At 49.7% G+C, this 24,137-nt stretch overlaps 8 protein-coding genes across 8 annotated transcripts; 2 read left to right on the top strand and 6 right to left on the bottom strand.

The window, feature by feature from the left end:
- Positions 1–981: 981 nt before the first annotated feature.
- On the bottom strand, positions 982–3,575 carry B0J16DRAFT_339398 (regulator of G protein signaling domain-containing protein). Its single transcript, XM_046127546.1, has 2 exons — positions 2,611–3,575; positions 982–2,453 (listed from the first exon to the last, which is right to left on the bottom strand). Exons 1-2 carry the CDS (start codon positions 3,286–3,288, stop codon positions 1,035–1,037), a joined length of 2,097 nt encoding a protein of 698 aa, XP_045985249.1. The 5' UTR covers positions 3,289–3,575; the 3' UTR covers positions 982–1,034.
- Positions 3,576–12,281: 8,706 nt separating this feature from the next.
- On the bottom strand, positions 12,282–13,557 carry B0J16DRAFT_265224 (RNA pol II accessory factor, Cdc73 family-domain-containing protein; the record flags this gene model as incomplete). Its single annotated transcript, XM_046123387.1, has 2 exons — positions 12,282–12,929; positions 12,976–13,557. The coding sequence occupies 2 exons, from the start codon at positions 13,555–13,557 to the stop codon at positions 12,282–12,284; spliced, it is 1,230 nt and encodes a 409-aa protein (XP_045985248.1).
- A 1,650-nt stretch (positions 13,558–15,207) lies between these two features.
- On the bottom strand, positions 15,208–16,593 carry B0J16DRAFT_112859 (mitochondrial carrier domain-containing protein). Its single transcript, XM_046121476.1, has 2 exons — positions 16,250–16,593; positions 15,208–16,193 (listed from the first exon to the last, which is right to left on the bottom strand). The coding sequence occupies exons 1-2, from the start codon at positions 16,469–16,471 to the stop codon at positions 15,225–15,227; spliced, it is 1,191 nt and encodes a 396-aa protein (XP_045985247.1). The 5' UTR covers positions 16,472–16,593; the 3' UTR covers positions 15,208–15,224.
- Positions 16,594–16,888: 295 nt separating this feature from the next.
- B0J16DRAFT_285336 (MT-A70-domain-containing protein) lies at positions 16,889–18,129 on the top strand. The gene has a single exon (XM_046124047.1). It carries the CDS (start codon positions 17,109–17,111, stop codon positions 18,105–18,107), a length of 999 nt encoding a protein of 332 aa, XP_045985246.1. The 5' UTR covers positions 16,889–17,108; the 3' UTR covers positions 18,108–18,129.
- Positions 18,130–19,018, bottom strand: B0J16DRAFT_339387 (uncharacterized protein). The gene is made up of 2 exons (XM_046127545.1): positions 18,907–19,018; positions 18,130–18,848 (listed from the first exon to the last, which is right to left on the bottom strand). The coding sequence occupies exons 1-2, from the start codon at positions 18,975–18,977 to the stop codon at positions 18,314–18,316; spliced, it is 606 nt and encodes a 201-aa protein (XP_045985245.1). The 5' UTR covers positions 18,978–19,018; the 3' UTR covers positions 18,130–18,313.
- A 372-nt stretch (positions 19,019–19,390) lies between these two features.
- B0J16DRAFT_397330 (uncharacterized protein) lies at positions 19,391–20,879 on the top strand. Its single transcript, XM_046132310.1, has 2 exons — positions 19,391–19,829; positions 19,876–20,879. Exons 1-2 carry the CDS (start codon positions 19,433–19,435, stop codon positions 20,751–20,753), a joined length of 1,275 nt encoding a protein of 424 aa, XP_045985244.1. The 5' UTR covers positions 19,391–19,432; the 3' UTR covers positions 20,754–20,879.
- Positions 20,880–20,939: 60 nt separating this feature from the next.
- On the bottom strand, positions 20,940–23,008 carry B0J16DRAFT_339384 (mitochondrial carrier domain-containing protein). The gene is made up of 3 exons (XM_046127544.1): positions 22,400–23,008; positions 22,007–22,304; positions 20,940–21,952 (listed from the first exon to the last, which is right to left on the bottom strand). Exons 1-3 carry the CDS (start codon positions 22,634–22,636, stop codon positions 21,264–21,266), a joined length of 1,224 nt encoding a protein of 407 aa, XP_045985243.1. The 5' UTR covers positions 22,637–23,008; the 3' UTR covers positions 20,940–21,263.
- A 112-nt stretch (positions 23,009–23,120) lies between these two features.
- B0J16DRAFT_339381 (peptidase S24/S26A/S26B/S26C) lies at positions 23,121–24,105 on the bottom strand. Its single transcript, XM_046127543.1, has 2 exons — positions 23,635–24,105; positions 23,121–23,566 (listed from the first exon to the last, which is right to left on the bottom strand). Exons 1-2 carry the CDS (start codon positions 23,904–23,906, stop codon positions 23,287–23,289), a joined length of 552 nt encoding a protein of 183 aa, XP_045985242.1. The 5' UTR covers positions 23,907–24,105; the 3' UTR covers positions 23,121–23,286.
- Between the last annotated feature and the right edge of the window lie 32 nt (positions 24,106–24,137).

The raw sequence follows: 24,137 nt of genomic DNA, 5'->3' as shown, positions 1-24,137 counted from the left end.
TAACGTGTAAAATAAAAAAGAAAGAAAGATAGAGAAGAGAAAGTACCACAAGAAGTGTAGTAAAAACAACATAAAGCTAACAACAAGAAGATAAATACCGCCGGTTTTTGTTGAAATCCTTTGCATTGTACATCGATTAAGCGTCTCACAGGCCGTTTTATCCTATATCCATCCGGTCATAGTCATGTTCGAAGATTCCAAGCATCAATTATTCGTACGGCTCTTCCGTCGGCGCAAAAACGAGTCGATACTCAGTACTGGATACTCGACTCAGCCAAGTACTGTTCCCCAGCTAAAAGCCGTTGCGCATCATATGGTCTGATCCAGTCGGTGCATCCGAGCGATCTATTGTAGTAATAGAGACTTTCCATCGAGGTCCATAATCGATGAGCCAAGAGGCCAAAGGATCGACCGAGTGTGTGTCCGGAGGCTGCCGAAGCGTGGAGACCGTTGTCGGGTAGGCAAAGCCGTAGCCGTGGCCGTGGCTGTGGCTGTAGCCCCCTTCCTTAACTCAGTACTAGTCGCCGAGGAAGAAAGACGCCGAGGCAAGAATGAAAAAAGAACATGACAAAAAATTGCTCGGAAAACCAATTAACACCGATAATGCAGGGGAAATATGGCTCTAGGTGGTATCGTTTTCATGACAACAAACGCTTGGGTAGCCAAATCTTTCAAACGTCTCTATGCAAATGACTCGTTATTAAATGAGGCAGATGATGTAAATGCTTGAGGAAGGCCAACAAGGTTCAGGGTCCTGGTCCTGGTCCTGTTTTTCTGGTTCTGGGTCTGGCCATGCTTCAGCTTCTGTTTAGACTTAGGCTTTCCTTTCGAGCCTAGTCATCCTGCTCTAGTGTAGATAGCGTGGGATCGGATTCCTTCAGGGGAGATCACTTTCGGTTGGACCTGCTTTGGCTTCGCTCGGGTCCTCGGCCGACGACTTCAAACTCGTAGTTCCGCAATTGCTGCTCGTACTTGGGGCTGCGAAGGAATTTGGGAACAGAATCCTATTGTTTTCTGTTAGTTACTGCTTTTCTTCATCTTTGACCGAAAAAGATCGGCGTGTCCGAGAACGGGCAAGAGGGGGCTGGGATGGGGCTGGTTTTAGCTGAACTTACACTAGCCATCAGCTTGAAGACAGCGTTTTGAGCGTCTTCAAACAGCGACGTCACCTCTTGAAGAGTGTCAATCATAGCCACATCCTGACCAACAGCCTTGGTCATTCGTGTGGCCAAGTTGTTGCGCAATTGGTGATCGATGTTAAGCTCGCAAGGAGATCCAGGAGCCAGGAAGGCGTTGTAAATACCATATGCAGAGGCCATAATCTCCTTGATTCCGTCCATAGCATTGGTGTTGGGAGCCTTTTGCGCAGCCCGCGTGGCAGCCTTGCAGCTACGCACAAACTCGTCGACATCCTGGTAGAACGACAAGTTCTCCTCGCAGTGAGTATCCCGGAGCTGTTCACGGAAGAGGAGGCGAAGTGCGGGGTCGTTCAGGATCTTGTCCAGGCGTTGGGTGTTGGAATCCCTTGTGATACCGTTTCGCTGGGATGCGGTACCACCTTCACTCTCTGAAGCTCGTCCTCGAGCAGCAGCGCCGCTGACGATGTCCTTTCCTCGTTGTGACAGCTGGTAGATGGCATACTTGGTAGGCTGGAAGAAGTTACATCCGGGATTTTGCGACATGTAAGCCCGGTCTTGGGCTACAGCCTCCATCAATTCGAATTCGACAAAGAGGGTAGCGACCTCGAGGGTCTCCCTCTTATCCACAATAGTCGAACAGTCCATCAACCAGTCAGTGGTAGCCTTGCCGGTGAAGGTATCGCGGTAGGTCTTTCCATTCACCTTACGCTCGGCAGCCATCTTGACACCTGTAAGTCCATCCCGGTAGTCGTGTAAAGAATCTGAGTCGGCAGCGTTGACGGTGGACTTGATGTTGCGGCCCTCTGCTCCAGCGAAGCGGCGGAAAATAACTTCAATTGTGCCGTGATCATGGAGGAGCTTATCCGTCTGGGGGTCACGCTCGAGCAACACCAGCTGGGTGGTAGCAAGGTTGGCCAATTCGGAAACTTGCTTTTGCTGGATACCATTTCTGGAACAGAATCTATCCAACACGGTGATACCCTTGGGGGTTAATTGCCAGACGGAGCCCTTCATCGTGTAAACCTGCTGGTATTTGCCATCGGCTGATTCAATAAAACGGGCTTCCAGAAATCGTTGACAGATAGAACGAGCCATGTCCTTAGCCATAGAAAACGTGGTGGTTGTCGTAGTGGTTACAATGCGAGAGGGATCCTTGGGGTCAGGCATACGGTTGGACTGAGAGAACTTGAGAGAGCCAAGGTTGTTGATGGCATCCTCAGACAGGAAGGTGTACTCAACCTTGGTCAATCGGACACGGTGAGCCGACAGAGGCAGTAAACTGACAACAAGGGTTGAGAAGAGATCTTTGAAGTCCTGTTTGTGCAACTGTATTAGCAAGGATTGAGAGAGAAGAAGTACTGGTTTTCCAAAATGCAATTGGTGCAGAGACCAAGGCCTTGCAGCTTTGCGCACGCAGTTAAACGGCACGAATAAGGCACACGAAGCATATTTGGGTAGGACAAGGGCGTACCTTTGTGAATGGCCGGTCATCGTCCGTCATGCGCAACAAGCGCGATGATGTTTGATGCATCTTGGCGGCTGTGGAGGACTTATAAGGAAGCGGATGGTTGGGGTCTGTGGATGTGTAAGGCTGCGAGGGCGGGTTGTTCGCCTGCAGAGCCTGGGAAGCTAGCTTTCCGTCCACGGTTGCGCCCGACGTCAGAGACTGGTTTGAAGAGCTTCGAAGACGGTGGTACTTGTCCGGACTGGAGGGTTCGGACGAGGGTGAAGAGCTGGTGAGTAACGAAAGCCTTGAAAGAGCACCGCTAGACTGTCGAGGTCGAATGGATGGCTCTGAAATAGCAGCAATTGCGTTTTGCGTGCGGTCAAAGGCAGAGGCGGCCAAGGCGAAGAGGCTGGACGAAGAACGGTTGTTCAATCTCGAGACCGAGGAAGTAGTTCGGTGGTGACCTTGCTCTGGGCGGTATGGGACGTAGACGGGTGCGTTCGTTCCTGATCCAGATCCTGATCCTGATCCAGCGGTAGCGTCTGCAGGTGGTGCGGGTGGTGGTTGAAGAGGAGGCGAAGAGCGTGGAGTAATAGTTGAAGAAGGCGAGATAGCGCGAGTGTTTGTATCCTGGTCGAGTGTATCAGAAGGAGAGGCAGACTGGTTTACCGTGGGTCTTTGGTGATGCGACAGAGTGGCCATCTAACGGGAACGAGAAAGGTCAGAAGGAGGGGAGTTTTACGGTGACGGCAGCGGGAAGGTTCAAATAAGAAGGATGGATGTGGATGTGGATTGGGATGGACGCGGCGAACGAGTGGAAGCAAAGCAAACCAAGTCAAGTGGGACACAGAAAAGATAGGTCAGGTCTGGTGGGATTAGAATAGGATAGGATAGGCAAGAATAGGTAAGGTGAGGTAGCGTAAAGTGAGCCCGTAGAGAGAGAGCGAGAGAGGGTCGGTCGTAGGTACAGAGGTGGTCCTGGTACAGGTACAGGTACTGGTACAGTGACTAGAGACTCTCTAGGTCCCTCTCTTAGAGAAGGACCAGGGAGGGTGGGGTGTCAAAAGGGGTCCCCTTGATCATCTTTTTTCACAAAGAGGCGTGCAGATAGAAGAGGGGGGCTTCTGATTCTGCTTCTGCTTCTTGGGTGGATCTTACCCGACCTCCGTTCTCCGGTCGGACCTGGGCGCTGAGGACAGCGGGCGAGATGGTCTCCAAGCTAAGCTAATAAAGTAGCCAGGGCAAGGGCCAGGACCAGGGTCAAAACACTCAATTCTCCAGCTAAAAGAGAATCCCAGGAACCCAAGAGACAAGAGAAGAAAAAGGAAAGTCTGAAAGAAAAGGAAAAAGCAAAAAAGAAACGCTAAAACTGCCAAGTGGGTTCCAAGAATAGTCTAAGGCTGGACGAGCTTCCATTCTTCATCACCATCATCATCATTCATGCTATTGATGCTAAGGAGGCTGTAACAGCCCGTTTTCTTTACAAATGCCAGGGATCCTTCTTCCCTCATCACCACAGGTGATACCTCACCTACAAGAGCAAGCAATAATGGACCCTTTGTGGGATGACCGGTCAGGCTGGCGACAGGTCGGTGCGGTGCATTCAGTCCAGCGCGAATATGCGCTGAAGCCCCAGCACAAGCATTGAAACTGGACTGCTTTACCATTTAGAACAGCCAATGTGTTTTCGCCATAGCATTGGATAGCTCGGCATATCAATCGTGGCGTAGTGTCTTATCAAACAACAACAGTTCCTGGGCCATTAGACTAATAACCAACTGGCTTTCAGAACATATGTTTGGTTCAATGAAGAAAGAACCAGGGCTTTTTGCGCCGAGTAGCGCAGCGCCATCGATGTTCCGGGTACCGTACCTTTGGTAAGGAGGTTGTCCGTCGGCTCCGAGTGAAACATGGAGACAAAAGGAAACAGGCATACATTCAGGTAATCATGAGTGCCTCATGACCAGTGGCATGCATCCGGGATGAAATAGCTGATCGTGAAGGATTGGGCGCCCTGGTGCTAATCAGTGACCTAGCATCCAGGTGCTAATAACATGCCTCCAAAAGAAGCTCTTGGGCTGATAGCGAAATTTGTATGATATGCTGCTAAATCCACCAGCAAGACATGGGAATAGGTACAGTTTGATAAAATATAGCCGTTTCCAGTAACTTGCATATCTTGTGTCGATGCTAGGTCCCTCATCTCTCCCAGCTGCGCTATTGTCGCATTTGGGGTTGCGTACATGCACTAGAGCGCTGCTGTACATAACACGTTAGGGCATCAGACTTGTTGAGGGTTCACAGGCTGAAACCATTCGACGTCCTTGGAGCTTTCTCTCGGAATGCCTGTATCAATCGTTGCTGATCTGCAAGCGGTCTGCGGTCTGCAGCACCTCCGCACTTTGCAATACCAGGGTACGTAACAGTACATAATTGTTCTGATCTGATCGGCTGGCACACAACAACAGCCCGGACGGCATCGGCAGCGAGGCACGACCGATTGACAGTAAAACGGCGGTTTTAGGGCGTTGTATGACGATTGAACCGGAGCCAAATCTTTCATCCTGCCTCAAAAATAGTTGAAGATTATTTTCTGGAACATGTTTCCATGCTGTAGCAATCTGTACGGAATCCCCCGGTGGCTTGCCCGCCACGAGCGTACCCTGTGCAACCATGAGAGGCGAGTGTCGCCTGGGTCAACGCCTCGTTGCAAATCGCATCGAGTGATGGCATCGCATCGCATTAACGCGGGCCAGCGCCCTAAAGCTTAGTTGATCCGGAGGCACTGTTATGGGCGGCACAGCATACTGGCAGGCGCCCGGGAGGAATGCACATCTGGATGAAAGGTCTCTTGCAGTTTCTTGAACGATGCAAACCTGTACTGTACCACGTTCTCAAGTTGTGGGTGATGAGAAACAGCGTCCGGGCTCGTGCATGTTGGCATGAACCGGGACGTCAACATCACCAACAATAAAGTTACAGGGCAGACATCCAACTGTAGGCCGATCCTAGTCAGATGTGGTCAGCGAATAATTAGTAACAAGGGGAACTTGCTGTGTTGTCCCTATCGTAGTGCTTCATTGTTCATTCCATCTGGTCCGCTGGCAGGCTGGATAATCTTTCCTCACATGTTGAACCAGCGAGTGGCTGATGAGCCGCGGGCGTGTGCATGTCTGTCTCACTTCTCACAGTCAATCAGGTCTCAACAGCCCCCCGACTGCGCGTGGCTTCAGGGATTCCGCCCACCATGCTAGGCTGCATTCGGCCGGTAAAGTTCCCTGTAGCCATGCTCAGTGACTCCATCCACCACATCACGTTGCTGCCATGCGATCAAAGCACCCAAGTTCCTGTGCATGCAACCATGCCGCGGCTGGGCGTGCTTGCCCCTTACTCTGCCCCACGCGCTGCACTTCTCTGCTTCCGAGTTGCTGCTTCCGAAGAAATACCAGAGTAATTCCAGCTTGGTCTGCATGTTGCAGATGTTCCAAACCCTGGACTTGTGAACTTTTGGATGACGAGTACGTGATCACTGCGCACAAGGCTCCATACTGTAAATCAGTTCCCGTGGAATGTCCGGGGGGAGTGGCAGGGTATTTGGTAGGTCTTGGGCGTAGGATGATGATGCTTGTCCATGCTACCAGGAAGTTGCAGGAACAGGTACTTTAAGCATAGCGATAAGAGGTAATGCTGAAACACAAAATTTGAAACGGCTGGATATGTCCGTCTTTGCATGAATATGTCCAGTCGGCCGCCCATGACTGATACCATTTTGGTTTGGTGACATTCTTATTTAGTCTGATAAAACCGCCATGTCAAGGTTGCAATTTACGCATTGGTGCGCTTTCCTGACTATCGGGATTAAGCCATTCTGCATCTCGGGATTATCATAATTAGGGTGGCCGTATATTTTGACAAATTGGGGCTTAAAGCCCAGAGACGGGTTGCAAATCTTGGTTAGAACGAACGCCACAGATTGCTCTGACCTCGCTCTGGCCTCTCTAATGATTGGTATGTCGGAGATTGATGTTGTTAGAGCGTTGACGAACTTCACTAGTTCTGCAATCACGCTTCCTCAAGGCTGGTTCGTTTCCAAGTTGTCGATTGGTGTAAGCCAAAATTGTGTCAGCCAGAGAAACGGTGTACGGTGAACAGCGTCCGTAACGTTCAGCCTTGAATTGTTGCTCCAGATTACCCCAAGCATGTATGCTTGTTTAACGGGCAACTTGCCGCCGTACCTGACCTGCCAGTGATATCAAATTAACCTACCATCTCGTCTCTGTGCGCACGTCACGCCCGGCTCACTCCCAGCTTAAAAAAGCGCCAATGCCTTCTTTGTCTCCTGTAGCGAAGCGAGATTGCGATTCACACCGTTACAGCTTTTGCTGTTCTTGCCCGTCCTTCTAGAAGGTTTCTGGAATCCTTTCCGTGGCAGGGACAGGGGCTTGAAGATCTTGAGTGGCCAAGTATACTGTAACCCAAGTCGACGCAAAATTCCGTCCAGGTGTTAAGCAATGCAGTTCGTAAACTGTCGTCGCAGATGCGGAGCGTTTCAGTGGGTTCGCCGTTAAATCAGCTGATCTTCTGGCAACGTAGCGTCGAGAATGGAATAGCCTCAATCTAGAGCCAAGGTATCTGTACCCTTGTGTGGAGGAGGTGAAGGAACTGAAGCCTGCCTGAGTTTCAGTACTACAGGTCAGTAACTGTAGGGGTGGGCGATCAACAAGGGGGGAAGGAGCCTAGCAGGGGAGGAGCACACAACTCCGGAGTTAAAGAGATGGAGGGAACACGACAACACCATCAAGGAAGGCGTTACTATGAAAGGGAAGGAGGAACCTAATTGCTGATTATCCCACCCACATGCCAAATTCTGAGAATTTACTCCGGCTTCACTTTTGCCTCCTCGTCAACAATCGATGTCGACCCAGATTCCGGACGTCACTTATGGACAAGCATGTCAATCAACTGTTTAGTCACGGTTATCATTAACCGACCCTGTCCCAGGTATTCAAACTCAGGGTCCAACTGAGTCATCGAGGAAGAGGCAAACAGAGATGGCACTCTGATGTCGAGTCAAGCTTCCTACGTATCTAATGATACTGTAGCCTGCGGATACCTGCATTAGCTCTGGACCAGCCATCTGCCAAGTATCGAATCGCAGCCCTAAGTACATTGATAGATGAGAATAAGGTGGTGAGGATTTTTAATCCATCTTATCTCATCCTGTAAAGCACCGACTGACAAATATAGCCTTGCCTTGGAACGTCCTTATGAGCAGTGACTGCTTTGTGACGATACAGAAACAGCAGTGTCCTATCTCGGAATTCCCTGGACGCCGATGGCATTGGACAATTACCAAAGTGTTCCGATGAACGAGTCAGGACAGTTGCTGAAGCTGTCAGAATGGGAATAATCGGCTTTTGTCGATTAGCTTCATTTGCCATCTAAGTCGAAATCTGCACAGCTCTACGAGACAGGCTTCTCCCTTACACCGCAACGCAAAAAAGATAACCAATCCGTCAACACATATCCGTACTGCAGTCTAGGCCACAGTCGCCCTGGGCTCAGGCTCACCTGTGAGTTGGGCTGTGCGGAGACTGAAGACTGGAGACTGGAGATGAAGGTTGTTGGGTGGGATAATGGAGAGTGTTGAGAAGACGGGAGCGGCACATAATAGGTTGTGACTGGTCATGTTCTTCCACCATGTCGGCATTCCCACGTGGCTCCATCACTGAGCTTTGCTGCATGTAAAGCTGCCATACAGCGAGCGAAAGAAAGCCCCCAGGCCCCTCCCTGTACCCTCGCTCTCGCTTGCTGCGAATGTCTGTTCCCACTCCACTTTGTTCCATTCTGTATGATCTGATTCAGGTCGGTTGTTCTGTCTCCGTCTGTGTATTTTGGGCAACCCGCAGCTGACAAGTCTATCGTATCAATACCCATGACAATTCCTGACGTACAGATACGTAGCACCTATCCGCCCGCATTCACACCGCACGCATAGCAGCTTTGTCAGCGATCTGCAGCGTGTACTGCAAGTTTGGGCGAAGAACTTTGCACGTAAGTGGCGGTATCGATAATCGCAGATCCCTGATCTTTCATTTCTTGTGTTGCAAATTGTGGATGTGTCAAAAGAGGGAAAAGAAAAACACGGCAAAAGCAAAAGCATAGCATAACAAAGCAACGAAAGTGAGAAAGAGAGAGAGAGAGCGAGGGTGTGACGATAGCATTTCTTACCCAGATGCTGCTGGCGGGGTTCCGCCACGTGGGATTGGTTTGCAAGCATGAAGCCACGCGTTTGCGACAAAGAGAAAAAGAGCAAAAGCGCAGTGCAGTGGAGTCGCTTACACTATTGATACAGCTTTGATCATCTTCTTGACTCTCTTTTTCACTTTTCACTGCGATGCGTTCACGTTCTAGGCGCGCGGAAATTTGTCTCGGCAGTTAGTAGACGAGCTTCTTTACCTAGCTCACCTTACCTATCGTCAGGTTGTACCGAAGCTACGGCGTTCCCGCCACTCAATCAGGCCGTCACCGCCGGTAGCAGCACGCTTATTCTCTTTTTTTCTGTCTATAATTTTTAATCGTCTCTTGGCTCTTTGACTACCGTGGACCTACCTCGGTTAAGACGAATGTACAGTACAACGACGCTTGGTCATGGTATGGTCATAGTCATGATTCTAGCCCTACAACGATACGGCAAATACTTGCCGTGACTGATTGGTTATAGAATGCCCTTGCCGCCATGTGGCAGACGTATACCTGCATAAACGTGGTTTGGTTTTAGGTAGGGACGATTTGGCGTGACGTTTGGCGTTACCGGTCAATGTTGGATATCAAACCAACAGACTCGGGCGCTAAAAAGGCAATGGTTTGTGCTCCGTGAACTTGGTCTTGGTCTTGGTCTTGCTTGATCCGATGTTGTTACACGGATGTCCGGCCAGTGTTTAGTCAAGTGCAACCTCTTGAGTCAAGATCTCGGAGTATACGGAACCATCGTCAACAGTAGTTGAGTTGACCTTGTGATCACGAAACATGTTATTCGTGGGGCTCGTATCTGTTACTGTTACCCAACTCAAAAAGACAAAAATCTGCAGGGTTTCATCAATCTGATTCGATCCCCTGTAAACTGTCATGCTTATGCTGTCTGCCAACCATCCATGATCCAACCATCCATCCTACCTTACCTTACCTTTGCCACGCGAGAGGGTACAATGTACTTTGCCATGTGTTCTTGACATGCCATGTGCCAGAAATTAAAACCACGAGGCAAAAGCGATCACCCAACAGACAGATCCGTCTAAACCAATCCTGGATCATGATATCCACAAATTTCTGCGAAGCATCCCATCAAGAGAACAAAAGTCCAATCAGTGTATACGATGACTCTCAATCAATTGAGCTACCTACAGTACAGTACATCAATTGCTATCAGTAGTGTAGGGCCGTAGTGTAGAGACGGCTTTTGCAGATCCATGGCCATGGTCGCGTGTCACATCATTCATTAATTACACCTTTTCTACGCGACTCATGCTCATCTCCAGCCCTACAATACCAAACCATCCCAGTACCTGGGCAGGGCAGACATCACAGCTTCTAAGCGAATACTGTAATTATACGACGGCATTTGTTGAAAAGCCGACAGCAAAACTTCGGCATGATACCGAACCCCCTTCATGTCGGCATTGAGCCTCTTAAGTTTCACACGGCGAACCCCGAGCTCCAACTATGGATTATGATCCAATTGTGATTTTATTTACACCTCCAGTGTACAAGGACAGGCCACCGACTAGAGTTTCTTCATTGTAACTGACTAGTCGGTGAGCTATATGGCTGTTATGGCACGGCTAGGCTGGGACATGGGGTGGTTCACAGGCTGAGACTCGAAAATTAGCCCTGGAGACTCTTTGAAAACGCTGCTAGCGGGCGATCTAGTCGACGGGAGCAAGAATCATGGTTCCATTACTGTACCCAGTTGCTTGCAATCTGTTGTCCTTGTCTTTGAGATTCGCATGTGCAAACTCCATGCATGTTCCTACCAAGACGCTAACTAAGAGAATGCACTCTTCACTAAGCCACCTCGACCCAAACTCCAATGGATAATAGTCCCTGACATTGGATGCAGCAACTGCAACTTGTTCCCCCTATTTCTCATGTCCGGGCTGAAATCCGTGCTGAACCCTCTCTGCCAGAGGACAAACCCTCTCCACCAAATGCACCCACTGCGGGAATCCATCGTGTCGTGTCATTTCACCTGGCTAAGCCTACTGCTGCCGTAGGCACCAAGTGGATATAGCTCAGGCGCCGGCTTTCTTATCACGGAACATTTCCTGATGAGGCATGTTAGACGCTTCGTTTCACATAGTAAGTCAAACACAAGAAGCGGAGTCGTTCCGCTGGTCTAGAACCTCATCAGAGAAAAGAAAAAAAGATTTGACCCTCAATGAGTTCGAAGCTATCTGTTTGTATTGTTGAACTAAAACATACTCTAGCCAACTATGACCAGATCTTCGTGTCTGACCACCAGCGTAGGAGAGAAAGAGATGCCATGGCCCGAATCCAACTTTGTTCAACGCCACAACAACTGGATCTACTCAGCCAGCTTTCAATACAACCAATTTTAATACATCAGAATGATCCATGACGAGTCCTTGTTCTCCTATCATATTCTATCACCCCGGGAATAGCTTGAGCTTGAAAAAGGAGCCCGAGTCATGTCCTCGTGTCAAGCTCCCCAGACTCGTCAGCATCCAATTGTGTGGGGAACAACCCAAGGTTGACCAAACTGAAAGGCTTCTTGACATTGGATAGAGCTAAGAAGACGTCGTGGGGGTGTGATGCCGATCAATCCCGTGGAAAACGACTTCCTGCTACACACTGACACATAGTTATCTCTGTCATAAGCTTGGTGTTGTTGCTGTGCGGGCGTAAAGAAGGCATCTACAACCCTTTCTTTTTTACCTCGTGGGTCTGTTGATGCTACCCGTGCTACTACTGTATGTCAGCAGTATCAACTGAACTATTGCCGTCGATCTTGAGACACTTTTGCTTTGTTTGATGCAGAGCTTTGGCCTCTCGGTGAACTAGCTATGAGCGGCACGGAACTGTATATGGTGACAGGTCCCAGGGCAGTGGTCCATCCAATATATGACTATCCAGTCGGATGGTATACCCGTTACCAGGCTTCAAGCTTTTGGAGAATTCTGGACCATGCGCAGTAGGCGGTGTCGTTCTTGGTATTTGTAATATCCGATGATGCTTGCCCGGGTAGAGTTCAACGTCGCGGAGACGGGCCGGGACGGACGACAGTACCAGAGTCGATGTGCCGTTCTATCCAGCCTATCATCAGTGAGACAACCGACCCCAGAGTGAGTATATCCAAGTGCCAAGTGCTACTGTACCGATACCTTCTCCAAATGCAAAGGATCAATTGACCTAGGTTCTGTCTGATATGCTCTATGATTCTCGCCCCATCGTACAAACAGACTGGATAAATATGTCTACATAGCAAGAAACCGTTCGAACGCCATCGCTTTTAATCCCCCTATCTTGGGCACCTTGCAGGCACATTAATATCAGGGGGAATCAAGTCCCTCCCTCTCCCCTTTTATATGTAATAACTCTTGTTGATAATGTAACCCAAGCCATGCAAGCGTCGTGTCCCAATAACACTTCTCGTATGCATTTCATGAGCTCTCTATTTATATCGAAGAGGGAGCTCTGTCCTTCTTCCAGCCCCTGTAACGCATGTTCTCCTCGATGGCTCGCCAAATTTGTTCCACGATCTCCTTGTCTCGGAAGCGCGAGGCATCATGACCCTCTCCGCGCCAGCGGTCAATACCAGTTGATAGAACGCGGTGACCCCAACTGCGGATATTATCCGGAGCGGTCTCACCTCGCCAACCGACGTAGACGCCCAGCGTGTGCTTAAAGAGCTCGTTGGGGTCGCTCCACTTGTAATTCTTGAACTGCCAAGTCTGTCCAGTGGTCAGGACTGCAACAATTCGGTTCCAGTATTCAGGCTTGAATGCCTCGGAACCCTCAACCAGGATAAAGCGCATAGGTCGGTTGGGGTCAATGGAGGGGACAGTGCGTTGAACATGAAGCATAGTGGCTGTGTTACCCCCTGCATCAGTGGGCACGAACTTGCCATCCTCAAGGAAGGATCTCGCGTTCGACAGGCGAATCAAAGAAGATGCCGAAGGTGACAGGAGAATGATAGGATCCGGTCGCCTAGACGGAACCTTCTGATTCAGTGCGAGTGATGGGTTAGTAGGAATGCTGGTGGAGCTAGACTGGGATTTCTTCTGGATGAATGGCGCAGCAAGTTTGCGGACATGGGAAAAGTCCTAGCAAGGTCAGATAGAGCTCAAATGTTTTCACTACAAGACATACCGTAGGCTTGATGCCTCTTAGAACCGTGTTGCGATCACCCATCTTTCGTTCGCCATTATAGATACCCACAAGTCTGGGGTTCATCGTACCTCGACCAGATCGCGCCTGGGCCGAAGTCACAGCACCCGTCTTCGTCGTTGTCGTCGCGCCAGTAGGTGCAGCATCCTTATCGTTGGCGAGCGGCTTGATGTATTCACTCTCTTCGCTGGCTCCTTCAAGCCAGGTGATCAAATCCAAACGTTCGATGAAACCCAAGTTCTGGACCTTGCCTGAACCGCCAGCAGCAGCTAGCTCATCGTTGAGCGTTGTGGCCGATGCATTGTATTCGGGAATTGCAAGCTCGCGATTCAGCCAGGCAAAGTAGATACTGCGCAAGTCAACGGGCTTGTCGTTGGACACGAAGCGCGTCGGGTTATCGATAGGGACGGCGACATCTCTGTTGGGGAAGCGCAGATGAGTGGCCTGTGAGAGAGGTACTTCGGCCGCGGAGGCATCAGCAGATGCGCTTGGGATGCAAGGCGCGCTTGAGGAGATGGATTGGCGAAGGAGAACAAGGCCGTCGAGATCGGCGGCGGACGCCATTACGAGGATGGTCGCGCTGAAATAGGAGGCGCAATCGATTGGAACTCAATGTTGTATACGGACTGTTGTAATAGGATACCGATTGATCCTGTATATCCAATGAAGGTAGTTGTTCGCGCGTCGAGCGTGTTCGTTTGCGATGGAGGTTGGATGAAGTGAGGATGAAAGGCTGAGGCTGAGGCTGCGATTTTTGGCAAGCTCCTGCCATCTATCTTAGCTCTCTCTTTTCCGCATTATCATTGGCTCAAGACTGATGTGTCCAATCAGGGGTCTACATGCTTGTCTTCAACTTGGACTTATATTGATGGCAACTGTCACTATATGCATGCTATTGAACGGCAATTTAATTCAATCTACACTACTTAGATTATTTGCATGAAGTTCATCTAAGTGGTGTGTAATGATTTCAAAGTTGATACCTTGCTGTTGCCTTCTAGAATCTGACCAGAACTTTAGGGTAAGTCCACGAACAGCACATGCAAGCCAAGACGCTTTCCAGATCATCTTTGAACCGCTATTGGGCATATTAAATCCAGTTATTCGAAGCCTGAGCATGTTCTAGTATACATATGAATTCTAAGATCAGGTAGTATTGGTGTTTTGCTTCGCCTCTCTTGGCTGTCTTAGGTTCAACTCTGTTTCAACTGCCGGCCTACCACAACACCATCACACTGCCATGCGCGCAGGTCCTGCATCTCCAATTCTCCTTAATGTCTTGCATGTGAATAACGTCATGCAGCATACGACCCTGATCAAGCACTACATTGCACTGACTTCACAATTCCTATCCAAGCTACAGGTCAATAATTGTGCTTGCAGATTGTTATAAAACATAACTGAATCTATCATTAACTAGTCTATCTTCGTAATGAACCCCCGTCCATTAAGCTTGAGTTAGGAGGTTCTCATCCGTTGATCACAACAATTAGCTGGCTGATATCATCGGACAAGTTACCTAAGACCCCCATGCTGAGTTCACTCGAAGTACCATATACTTACCATCTACTAACCTTATATCTTCGAAGCTCGAGGTCCCTAATCCGCATACAGCTAAAGGCGAGGCAATCACCCGCCACGCCTATGTTTCCACCCCCATCCATCCCACGAACATTGCCATGGTTGTAAGAAACTCTATGAAGACCGGCACGTGCAGTCGGTCGGTACTGTAACCCTGCAACAGGAACCCTTTTCCCGGGAAATGTTAGTCTCATCAACGGCCCCGGACCAGTTTGCGCGGATCACCCCTACGTCGCGATCTGCCGCATTCCCAGCACAATGGGTAATATCTTCATTTGCGTCGGATCTCCGCATGCAGTAAAGACAAAAGAGTAGGGATGTCTGTCATTTCTCACTTTTCGGAATCCGCCATGCCGTCTCGCATCGCGTGGCAGAGCCACCAAGGTACTGCCACGAGAAAACGAGGCAGCTCCTTAATACAGAACCTGAATGGGAATAGATCGCTCCTCACATGTAAAAGCGTTGCTATGTCCGACTTTTCATACATGTATTGTACTCTTTTGCTGTATGTACACCTAGCTGTATATCCGTATCTCCTTCATCAAAGCCATGCCATAAAAAGATATAATTCCGCTGTTGCTCCATGTAAGGACTCCGTCAACGCCGATCAAGCCTAATCTCCGAATGGGTACCGTCGTGCTAAAATACATCTATATGCCAAAGACAAGCTTCATACGCTCATACGTGAAGAAGGCGACCGCCGCCATGGGGAACACCTTGACGTATCCGATAGTCAGGCCAACAAAGAACCCAGGCAGACCTCTCTCTCTTATTATCATACCGGCAGTCTCGCCTATCCTTAATCGACGGCCGTCACCAACAGCTCCACCGACTTGCATTCGTCGACGGATTACCTCAAGAGGGTACGACACCGTCTGTGAGATCAGACCAGCAATACCACCAGCAGTAAGTTCTGCCCATGATCGTAGAGCGGCTGGCTTTCCTTCGGGATGGTTCTCCTTCTTCGGTAGTGTCGTGTGCTTTGCGAAGCGTGGTTGCCGCAGAATATCACCAACAGTATCGTGAGTCAAGAATGACATGCCGGCATAAGGCAACATGCCCATGACAGTCGGAGCGAATCCTCGGTAAAAATTGACCAGTCCAGTTCGGGGAGCGATGGCTTCGACAGTCGCTGCAGTTGCGTCTGCAGCGGCGGATACAGGCGCAGGGGCGTTCGGTAGTCGGGCTGCTGCTGCTTTCTCCATAGGTTGCTCGTTATATATCTGGCGGCATATTGAAGATAGAGAAGAGTGACCATCGCGCTTAGTCTCGAAAGCCAGTCGCACTCGGATAACTTCTAGGGGATAGGTAAAGAAGACGGATGTGACACCTGCCAAACTTCCACTGAGCAATCTCCTCATCGGTGTCTCGTGTGCTCTATCGGGAATAACAATGGCTCGGATCTGTTCGTATGCAAGAAACTTTATACCGGCGTATGGGAAAATTCGTAAAAGCGTCGCAGAGTGTCCACGGTAGAGTCCCGTGAGGCCTTCATAATGGTGGATATCCTTCATGGCGCTGGCAACACCAACCCATGATCCTGTATATTTCGCGAATCGAGGATTACTGGCTTGAAAGAGAATCTTTACTCGATCTAATGGCGCAACAACAGTCTTGCCCTATTTTCAAGAGTTAGAACGTTATGCAAAGTTTCGGCATAGACTCAATCACTTACAGCGCAACCGGCTAAACCACCCGCCACACCAGATTTCCATATGTATTCAAGACTCTTCATTTGCGGTTTTGGTGTCACTGCTTCCTGGTCTGTGGGACACACCGAAGGCTCCTTTTGCGACTTGGTGAGGGGATTCGAAGAGCCATGGTTCTGTATGTTGCGGTTCCGCGCAACCTCGGCCATGGAGGAGGCCTGCTCCATGTGAGCAGCGTCGGAAGACATTGCAGCACGTGGCTGACTTTGGTGAAGGGATTCGAGGCCTACGGATGCGACATTCCGTGGCAAAGTCGAGTGAGGATCAGTATTCGAAGCCAATGCGACAAGAGAAAGTGTCTATAGGGTGAAGTCTAGAGTTGGTGAAAACAGGTTTGGTGGGGAGAATGATGAATGTTCGGAGAATGGGGAGGATTTTGGAGATAGCCCAGTCTATGCGGCGAACTCGCGGCAGAATTTCTAATCCCCGGCTGTCAGCGGGCGGCTTGGACGTCATTAAACCGACATCTGCTCAGTGGCCAACAACAGCGGCCTCCCCACAAGTTCGGGTCAGTTATGACCTAGAGAAAGTGGTCACGCAGCGCATCGCAGCCGAGCTCAGCGGAAATGCATTCCCCAGAACCCCTAGAGGTGATCGAAAAGTTAGCCCATCAGGGGTCTAAGACATCGCGATTTAGTGGACGCATGCGCTGATAATCCACTGGAACTCAGCAGATTCGCGGGCTATCTAACGGTCCCGGTGATCAATAACCGAGCGCCGAGGTTTGCCGATTGTCGCCGTGAATTTCTATTCTCTCAACCGCGGGACAAAAAAAAGAGCAAGCAGGTGGAAAAACTGTCATCCGGCAGTCAGATTTTGGGTGTCATGGCCAAAGACAGCCACCGGTCTTCAGTCCTCTTTGAGAGTCCTGACAAGAGCATCATTGTTATCGATATCCCCACGTCTCTAGAAGAAAGCCAGGTTCTCCCGTCCCAGATCCCCCGCCGCCGCATCGTCTCCGCAGAGCCCCCCGCAACTCCGTATCCCACCCCGGAGCCCCGGTATGGAAGAGACGATCACTCGGCACTTGCGTCGCCTGCTGCCCAGTTGGCCCAGCTTATGACCGCCGCAACAGTCAGCAGCGCCTTAGAGGACCTTAGCAGCTCATATTCGTATTCCGGTCCCTTTCATCGGGATCGCCTTATTCAGCCACAACCGCCTCCGCTGGTATCCGCTCTGCCGCCTTTACTTCCAGACAAAGCCGAACCTTTACACGGCTCTATTGAAGCCTTGTGTGATTCTTTTCATACCTCGGCCCCTAAATTTGACCTTGTTGTTTTAGATCCCCCATGGCCAAATCGGTCTGTAAGGAGGAAGAAGGACAAATATGCTACTGTCTTCAATTTGACCGAGATGAGCAATCTCTTACTACAGATTCCTTTGGCATCTCATCTTGCACCTGACGGACTCGTCGCCGTCTGGATCACTAATAAGCCCAGTATCCACGACTTTCTGACTTCTTCCACAGGCCTGTTTGCTGCTTGGGGCCTCGAGCTCGTGACCGAGTGGACGTGGCTCAAGGTTGCTGCATCAGGCGAACCGCTTTATGATATCGAGTCTACATGGAGAAAGCCATGGGAGAAGCTCATCATAGCGAAGCGCATCGGCAGCAAGAAACCAGATGCCCTTAAACCGAAGGTTATCATGGCAGTTCCGGATGTGCATTCTCGAAAGCCGAATCTTCGAGATCTGTTCCAAGATGTCCTCGGAAAAGAATGTCTTGGACTTGAGATCTTTGCTCGTAATTTGACAGCTGGTTGGTGGAGTTGGGGAAACGAGGTTTTACGATTCCAACAGCCCGAACACTGGAAAGATATAGAATGAAAAGATGTACGAGTTTTCAGCGTCTATTTTTGCGCTCATAGTCTTAACCCGCCCACATGCATTGCCCATCCAAGACTAGTTACAATAATGTACAGTTGTGTATTCTATGGAGGCCCTTTATCCGTGGCACCTCATAGAATTGCCGTCTCTTTCATTAGCAGTGTCCTGCAACCTAAAGTCATAGCCCGCCCTTGTCCGTAATTCGTTTAAGCCTCTTTCGTGGGCTCCACGGCCTTCTGCTTGTTGCCCAGAATCTTCTCCCATTTGGGATCCAACACAACATCGTTGGTCCACTTCTCCTCTCCCGACATCAGCTTCTTGGCCAAATCGGCAAGCTCTTGTCTCTCCCTGGAGACGGGCGCCTTGCTCTTGAGGGGAATCTTGAATCGCTGTTGTTGAAGGTGCTCGTCGTTGCGCTTCTCCATCAAATCCTCACGCATCTTCCATAGTTGGTTGCTCCAGGGTGTGAGATCCTCAGGCAGCTCGGGCCATTGGAAGGGCTTCGCCAATTCGACGGTCATGACCTTGAGAGGCTTTGGACGGTACCACGAGCGCGAGTGGGAGTTGCGCTGGGTTAAGGGCTGCTGCTTGACGTACGATCGGACCTTTGTGACCTCGACATCGTAGAGATTCCACAGATAATCTCGAAGATCGAACTTTGTGAATCGAAGAGGGACCTGGAAAGTGGCTTCGTTCGGTGGCATGTGCTCTTTTCGTAGGAAAGTGATTACATGGTTGGGCCTAAGAGGGGAAATGTTAGAGGACTGGCGGCGACGGGAAGGGTCAAGAGACTACACACAAGAAAACCTGCTTCTGTCCCAGCTTGAAGCCGGGCAATTGGCGAGCCACCGTCTTTGCTACCTCGGCCATGGTCGTCGTTGAGCCCTTTCAAAGATATCGCGACGGTTGGTTTGGGATGTGAAGAATTTCGATGACCGGCATCTGATTGGCCTTGACGGCGAAAGTGAACTTCCGAGAGGGGTGTTGTTAGTGAATATCCAAAAAGCACACGCCCCGCATGTCCGTGTAAGAAGTGAATTATCACCATTATTTACAAGCCATATTCATGAACAAAATTAATTAAATAAAAACATCGCTTTATGGGCAATCAAGGAGTCACAAATGGATATGCACCACCTAAGCTTTTTATATCAAGCTAGAACTTGTCAAGTGGCTAGCAAGTGACACTCGATCAACTCACTTGTCCAACACCTACTCTCAGTGCGACAACTTTCCCTTAGCAACCCGAACTCTTTTTCTCCCCAATAAATTCCGAAAACAAATGAAGGATCTATTCCCACCCTTATGCCAGTAGAACATAAAAAATGCCAGATTCAACCGACAAAACGAGCCCTTCGAGGTCACGGACTCGGCTCTTGCAGCATGACGAAGCCGACAACGATGAAGACACTGGCGAAATGTCGAAGTCTGACCAAGATGTTCATCTCAGCTTTCTCTCGTATGAGTCAGATGAAGAAGGCGAAATCTATATCAACGACATGGAGGAGGAAATGAAGCAAGAAAAGAAGCGATATCCCGGCGCCAGCAGCTGGGCTCCTGCCGAGGAGCGACTATTTGAGATACTATTCATGCGACAGGATTTACCGATGTTGCCTACAACATGGGATGTAGACCTTCGCGGAATCCCTATCTCAGAATCCATATTTCGCACTTCGAAGGATTTTCCTCCTATTATTTATGCCCACGGCAAGAACTTTGCAGGTAAGTTCATCCCTGACTTCGAAGGTCGATGGCTTACCACTATCAGCAACACAATGCCTGACTCGACTCGTCGATCTTACCTCAAAGACCAGAGCCACCTGTCAGAGTGGCCACCGGAAAAGAGCACCGAAAAACATCAAGCGAGAGCTCGACAGATATCTGAACTGGGCAGCACAGGATGGCGGATACATGCACCTCCGCATCGTTCCGAACATCGTGACTGAAGTCATCGACACAACCAAGCCAGAACATGAAATCACAGAGTACATCCAAAACCGCATGAGATTACTGGCGAAGCTACAGAGAGAATTTCTTCGTGAGGACAGGAGCTCCCACTTCTGGGATATTGTCAAACCCAGAATCTTCAAATCACCCAAAATCAGAGCAGAGCCAATAATCAAAATCGAGTCAGATAATGATCAATCGCCATCACGCGCACGATGGCTGACACCTGCTGAGAGCAGAGGGAGCTCTCACTCCCTTTCTGAGAAGAGCTCCGTGAGGACCGAATGTCATGGTATCAAAGTCGAACCTGGGCTTAAGAGTCCCGGCATCTCAGCTACTACGAAAGTCTTCAACGCCACAAGTATCTCAAATGTTACCCCCCCTCCACGCTCCCAATCGCCATATTCAGCTGCAGAGCCAGAGACGCCTTCCAAGTACAGTTACACTCGCCACCCCCCTGTGGTATATGGCCTTTTCATTATCAACACCTCAGTCCTTGCCCTTACAACAGACTCATCTCAAGGACGCGACTCATATGTCAGCTTTCATGTCCAGGTCGACTTTTCCGACGAACACCAAAGTATTTGGAACGCCTTGACAATTGCTCTTGTGGCATGTCTTGCCCGTGACGAGCTGCGTACTCGCATCACGGACTTTGAGGAGCTGCCCCGCATCGAGGATAGCGATCCAGATGCTTGATCTTTTGGACGCATTGCATCTCTTTGACTTCTATGAGGAATCGATCACAAGTTTGGTGTTGCTGTTCGAATACTCGATGGACTTGCTTTGATCACGTTCTGTTTTACAATTACTCTTTTAGCGTTGGCGTTGTGTGTTAATACCCCTGGCTCTGCAATTATCTAACAATGAAATTCAATTGCGTGTTGGCAAAGTCAAATGAGAGCCTCTATTCATCATGCTCTTTATTCTATCCATATTCTGATGTATCTAATCAGTCATTTCCTTCTATTCCCAACGCCCAATAATGATGGCCGTCCGTAGCCTTAAACGTCTCTCTCTATCTGTACATATATGGCCATTGTAATTCATCTCATATCGTCCGCTTCTCTAACGCGTTATACAGGGGGTGGGTGAAGCGGGGAGGATGCTTTTTTGTGACAGCGCATGGAAAAAATGGGTTTGAAAATCATAAAGTGAGGTAACGACAAGGTTGAGAACAACGTGTATGTGAAGTATGTGTGGAGATTTTTACATTTCCTCGAGCTCGGTGGGCGTAAGAAGCTCGAGCTGTCGGAGAAGTCGTTGGTACAGGAACAGCATGCAGCCGCTCTGGATGAAGGTCCAGACACCGCGGGGGCCGACTCCACGGAACCATCCTGCGATGCCTTCTGTACGGTAAATCATGCGCAAGCCGGTGAAGACAGAAGAGGTATCGAGGGGAACAGCGCCAGGTCGTGGTCGGTGTGTGCTGGGAGAAGAGGTTGAAATGTGTCGGACTTGTGATGTAGCATGATGGTCCTTGGAGGCCCGAGGTTCTGTGGGAGAGCTGATCTGTGTCTGAAGCCGCGTCTTGACAACATCGAGAGGGCAAGTGATAACACCAGCAAGACCACCAGCTGCCGCACCTGTGAGAAGCTCGAGAGAGGCGCCGATTTCGCGACTTTGCTTGTACTTGCGAGCCCAAGTGGTAAATTGCTCCCAAAACATGAATTGCAGAGCAGAGAAAGGCAGATCACGGTAGAGGGTAGCCTTGTAGCCGTAAAATAGAGCAGGGGCTCCTTCCAAGCGCACAATGGTGCGGGCGGCGTCCACAGTACCGCGGTAGTTGTATCCTGAGACGAAATGGGGGTTGTTGTAACGTCCTTGAAGTTGCAGGCGTGTTTTGAGGACTTCTGAAGGAACGTAAACAATGGATGCAGCGAGATCTCCAAGGAAACCTGTTTGAACTGGTTAGTATCTGTGTGCGCTCTTGGACACAATGGGTGCCGTACCTGCTGCTAGATATGACACATGCTGCTGCACACCATGATCAATCAAGAATCGCTTGCTCCATTCATATGTACCGAAGAACATGACTGTTCCAGGAAATGAACCTCCAAGAGCAGGAATCCATCCTCCATAAAGTCCCCGTCTTATACCCTCTTGTCTCCATATGGTATAGTAAGACTGTCCCAAAGATGTGTATTTTGATGGAACGTGAGGGTCGCCCTGTTGTCTCGTCTTGACAGTATCGAGTGAGTGCATGAGCAAGTCGCCGGTAGATCCTCCAATACCACCCGCGATCATGGCCTGTCGTTCAAGTCCCATGTTAGCGCACTTCGAAGACGAATAGGCCGGAAACGCTTGGCGGTGCAACTCATGGCACCCTGGTGGTTAGAACGTACATGAAGATACGGCGGTCGCCCCTCAGCTTCGACATCTACATTTTGTCCGGTCATGTTCTGTTCTATTGCGAGGCTGGCGCTGCTTCTACTACTGTCCGAGCGACGTCCCGTCCAAGCAGCATGACGATGCTCGGGAGACTGCGCAAAATCGCTGGCTGCTGTCGTCGATCCGCCGCTCGTCGTCGTCGATTGGGCGAATGCGAGATCAGAATCTTGTTGTTGAAGACCCAAGGGCATATCCGGGGTCGAAGTCTCGAGTGGAATCGAATCGGAGGAAAAAACGCTGACGAACCCCAACCGGTCACAACCTAAGGCGGAATTGCTCGGAAGATGTGAAGAAGAAAAAGAGGATCCCAAGAAAGAGCGAAGGGTTTATTAAAAGGGATCGCTCTGTCGCGATGATCCGTAGAGGGGAGCAGACGGACGTCGCAGGATCGCAAGGAGAGATAAGAAAGTATGAACGACGTCGTTTTTGATATGTCAAGAATTTTGAGGGCCTTGGCCGGCTTTTACCAGGCTAATCGCGAATTGCGGCTGTAGGTAACTAGCGGGCTTTGCTCAGCGGTTTCTTAGTGGCCGATCAGGGGTCGGTGTTGAACTACAGCGCCCAACAACGTCACTCAGCTTTAATGGATGAAAGAATTTCTCGCAAAAAGGCGGGCAACTCGTCTTATCTTATCTCCCGTCATTATGGACTCTCAACCACAACCAATGTCAGTGAGATCGTTTAAGCTGGACTATTTGGACTTTCTTGGCAAGACTTCTGACGTATGGTTATATATGCTTCAGCCCAATATTTGTTAATTTCGTTCGGAATATATTTATCATTGCTTTTATTGTTCGCATTTTCATAACTTTTGATACATATAGTACATTGTCAACAACCATCATTCTACTAATGCCCGTTTATGCTCACGCCATGGAAGCGCCCCAAACTTGCGAAAAGGATACACAACATGTGTAACCCGACCAGTGATTAACTGCTTCGAAACTGGACCATAAGTGTTGCTGTCGAGACTTGATCCCGGAGGTCCATCTCCTTCCACCCATACGTGGCCCTGCGGCACTCGCACAGTCGGCAGCGGGTGAGGTGCCTTGGTCTTGATTACATCGTTCTCCAGCGCCACCACACGCTTGACTGCGATTGTCTCGGGATGCAGTGGGCTCCTTCGATAGCTTCCATGTTAACTCTCATCAATTACTTTTTCTAGTTGTGGAAAGAGGTCTTCTCCTACCGTAATGTCACCACCATGCCCCTCTCCAAGTTCTCCTGAGGCGACCATTTCCAGTTGAGGATCACATCCCGCCGTAGAGTTGAGTCTTTGTCGTCGTTTATCAGAGGATACATAGATGCGCCGTCCACAAAGGTCAATTCGGCAACGTGCAGGTTAAACATGGCGATGACCGGGATCCAAGTTGCGAAACCAAAGACTCTCAAAGCTGTTGATCGGGCCAGGCTGGGCTGGCCGTTGCCTCTGAGGCGTGCCCATATCGAACCAAGAGCCATAGTATATGCCCTTTTCTATTGCTGAGTGCTGTCAATTGATACCATGGTTCATAGGACAGAACGTTGTCTATCGCTGGTTCTGGTTGAAGAGATGCATAGTCTAAGTATACAAATTCCATTAAGGCTAAGCTGATCCCGGCTAGTTCCGCCGGCCCGCTAAACAGCAGAAAGGCAATGAACTTCCACCATAGGATCTATCAAAATGCTTCGTTCATTTCAGTTACCTTGGGT

Source organism: Fusarium flagelliforme (genome assembly GCF_020744385.1).
Source record: "Fusarium flagelliforme strain FIESC 12 MPI-CAGE-AA-0113 chromosome Unknown B0J16scaffold_3, whole genome shotgun sequence".
Lineage (NCBI taxonomy): Eukaryota > Fungi > Ascomycota > Sordariomycetes > Hypocreales > Nectriaceae > Fusarium > Fusarium flagelliforme.
This window is presented reverse-complemented; position numbering and strand designations above follow the sequence as displayed.

Coding starts and splice junctions, on each gene's coding strand:
- B0J16DRAFT_112859 (XM_046121476.1), bottom strand. CDS start 16,471: ATGTCTTCCGACGCTGCTCACATGGAGCAGGCCTCCTCCATGGCCGAG. Junction 16,194..16,249: donor GTGGTTTAGCCGGTTGCGCT/GTAAGTGATTGA, acceptor TCTTGAAAATAG/GGCAAGACTGTTGTTGCGCC.
- B0J16DRAFT_339387 (XM_046127545.1), bottom strand. CDS start 18,977: ATGGCCGAGGTAGCAAAGACGGTGGCTCGCCAATTGCCCGGCTTCAAG. Junction 18,849..18,906: donor GGACAGAAGCAGGTTTTCTT/GTGTGTAGTCTC, acceptor TTCCCCTCTTAG/GCCCAACCATGTAATCACTT.
- B0J16DRAFT_397330 (XM_046132310.1), top strand. CDS start 19,433: ATGCCAGATTCAACCGACAAAACGAGCCCTTCGAGGTCACGGACTCGG. Junction 19,830..19,875: donor CCACGGCAAGAACTTTGCAG/GTAAGTTCATCC, acceptor TACCACTATCAG/CAACACAATGCCTGACTCGA.
- B0J16DRAFT_339398 (XM_046127546.1), bottom strand. CDS start 3,288: ATGGCCACTCTGTCGCATCACCAAAGACCCACGGTAAACCAGTCTGCC. Junction 2,454..2,610: donor ATGACCGGCCATTCACAAAG/GTACGCCCTTGT, acceptor TTGCACAAACAG/GACTTCAAAGATCTCTTCTC.
- B0J16DRAFT_339384 (XM_046127544.1), bottom strand. CDS start 22,636: ATGCCCTTGGGTCTTCAACAACAAGATTCTGATCTCGCATTCGCCCAA. Junction 22,305..22,399: donor GGCGACCGCCGTATCTTCAT/GTACGTTCTAAC, acceptor CTTGAACGACAG/GCCATGATCGCGGGTGGTAT. Junction 21,953..22,006: donor TGTGTCATATCTAGCAGCAG/GTACGGCACCCA, acceptor CAGTTCAAACAG/GTTTCCTTGGAGATCTCGCT.
- B0J16DRAFT_339381 (XM_046127543.1), bottom strand. CDS start 23,906: ATGGCTCTTGGTTCGATATGGGCACGCCTCAGAGGCAACGGCCAGCCC. Junction 23,567..23,634: donor GGCATGGTGGTGACATTACG/GTAGGAGAAGAC, acceptor AAGCTATCGAAG/GAGCCCACTGCATCCCGAGA.
- B0J16DRAFT_285336 (XM_046124047.1), top strand. CDS start 17,109: ATGGCCAAAGACAGCCACCGGTCTTCAGTCCTCTTTGAGAGTCCTGAC.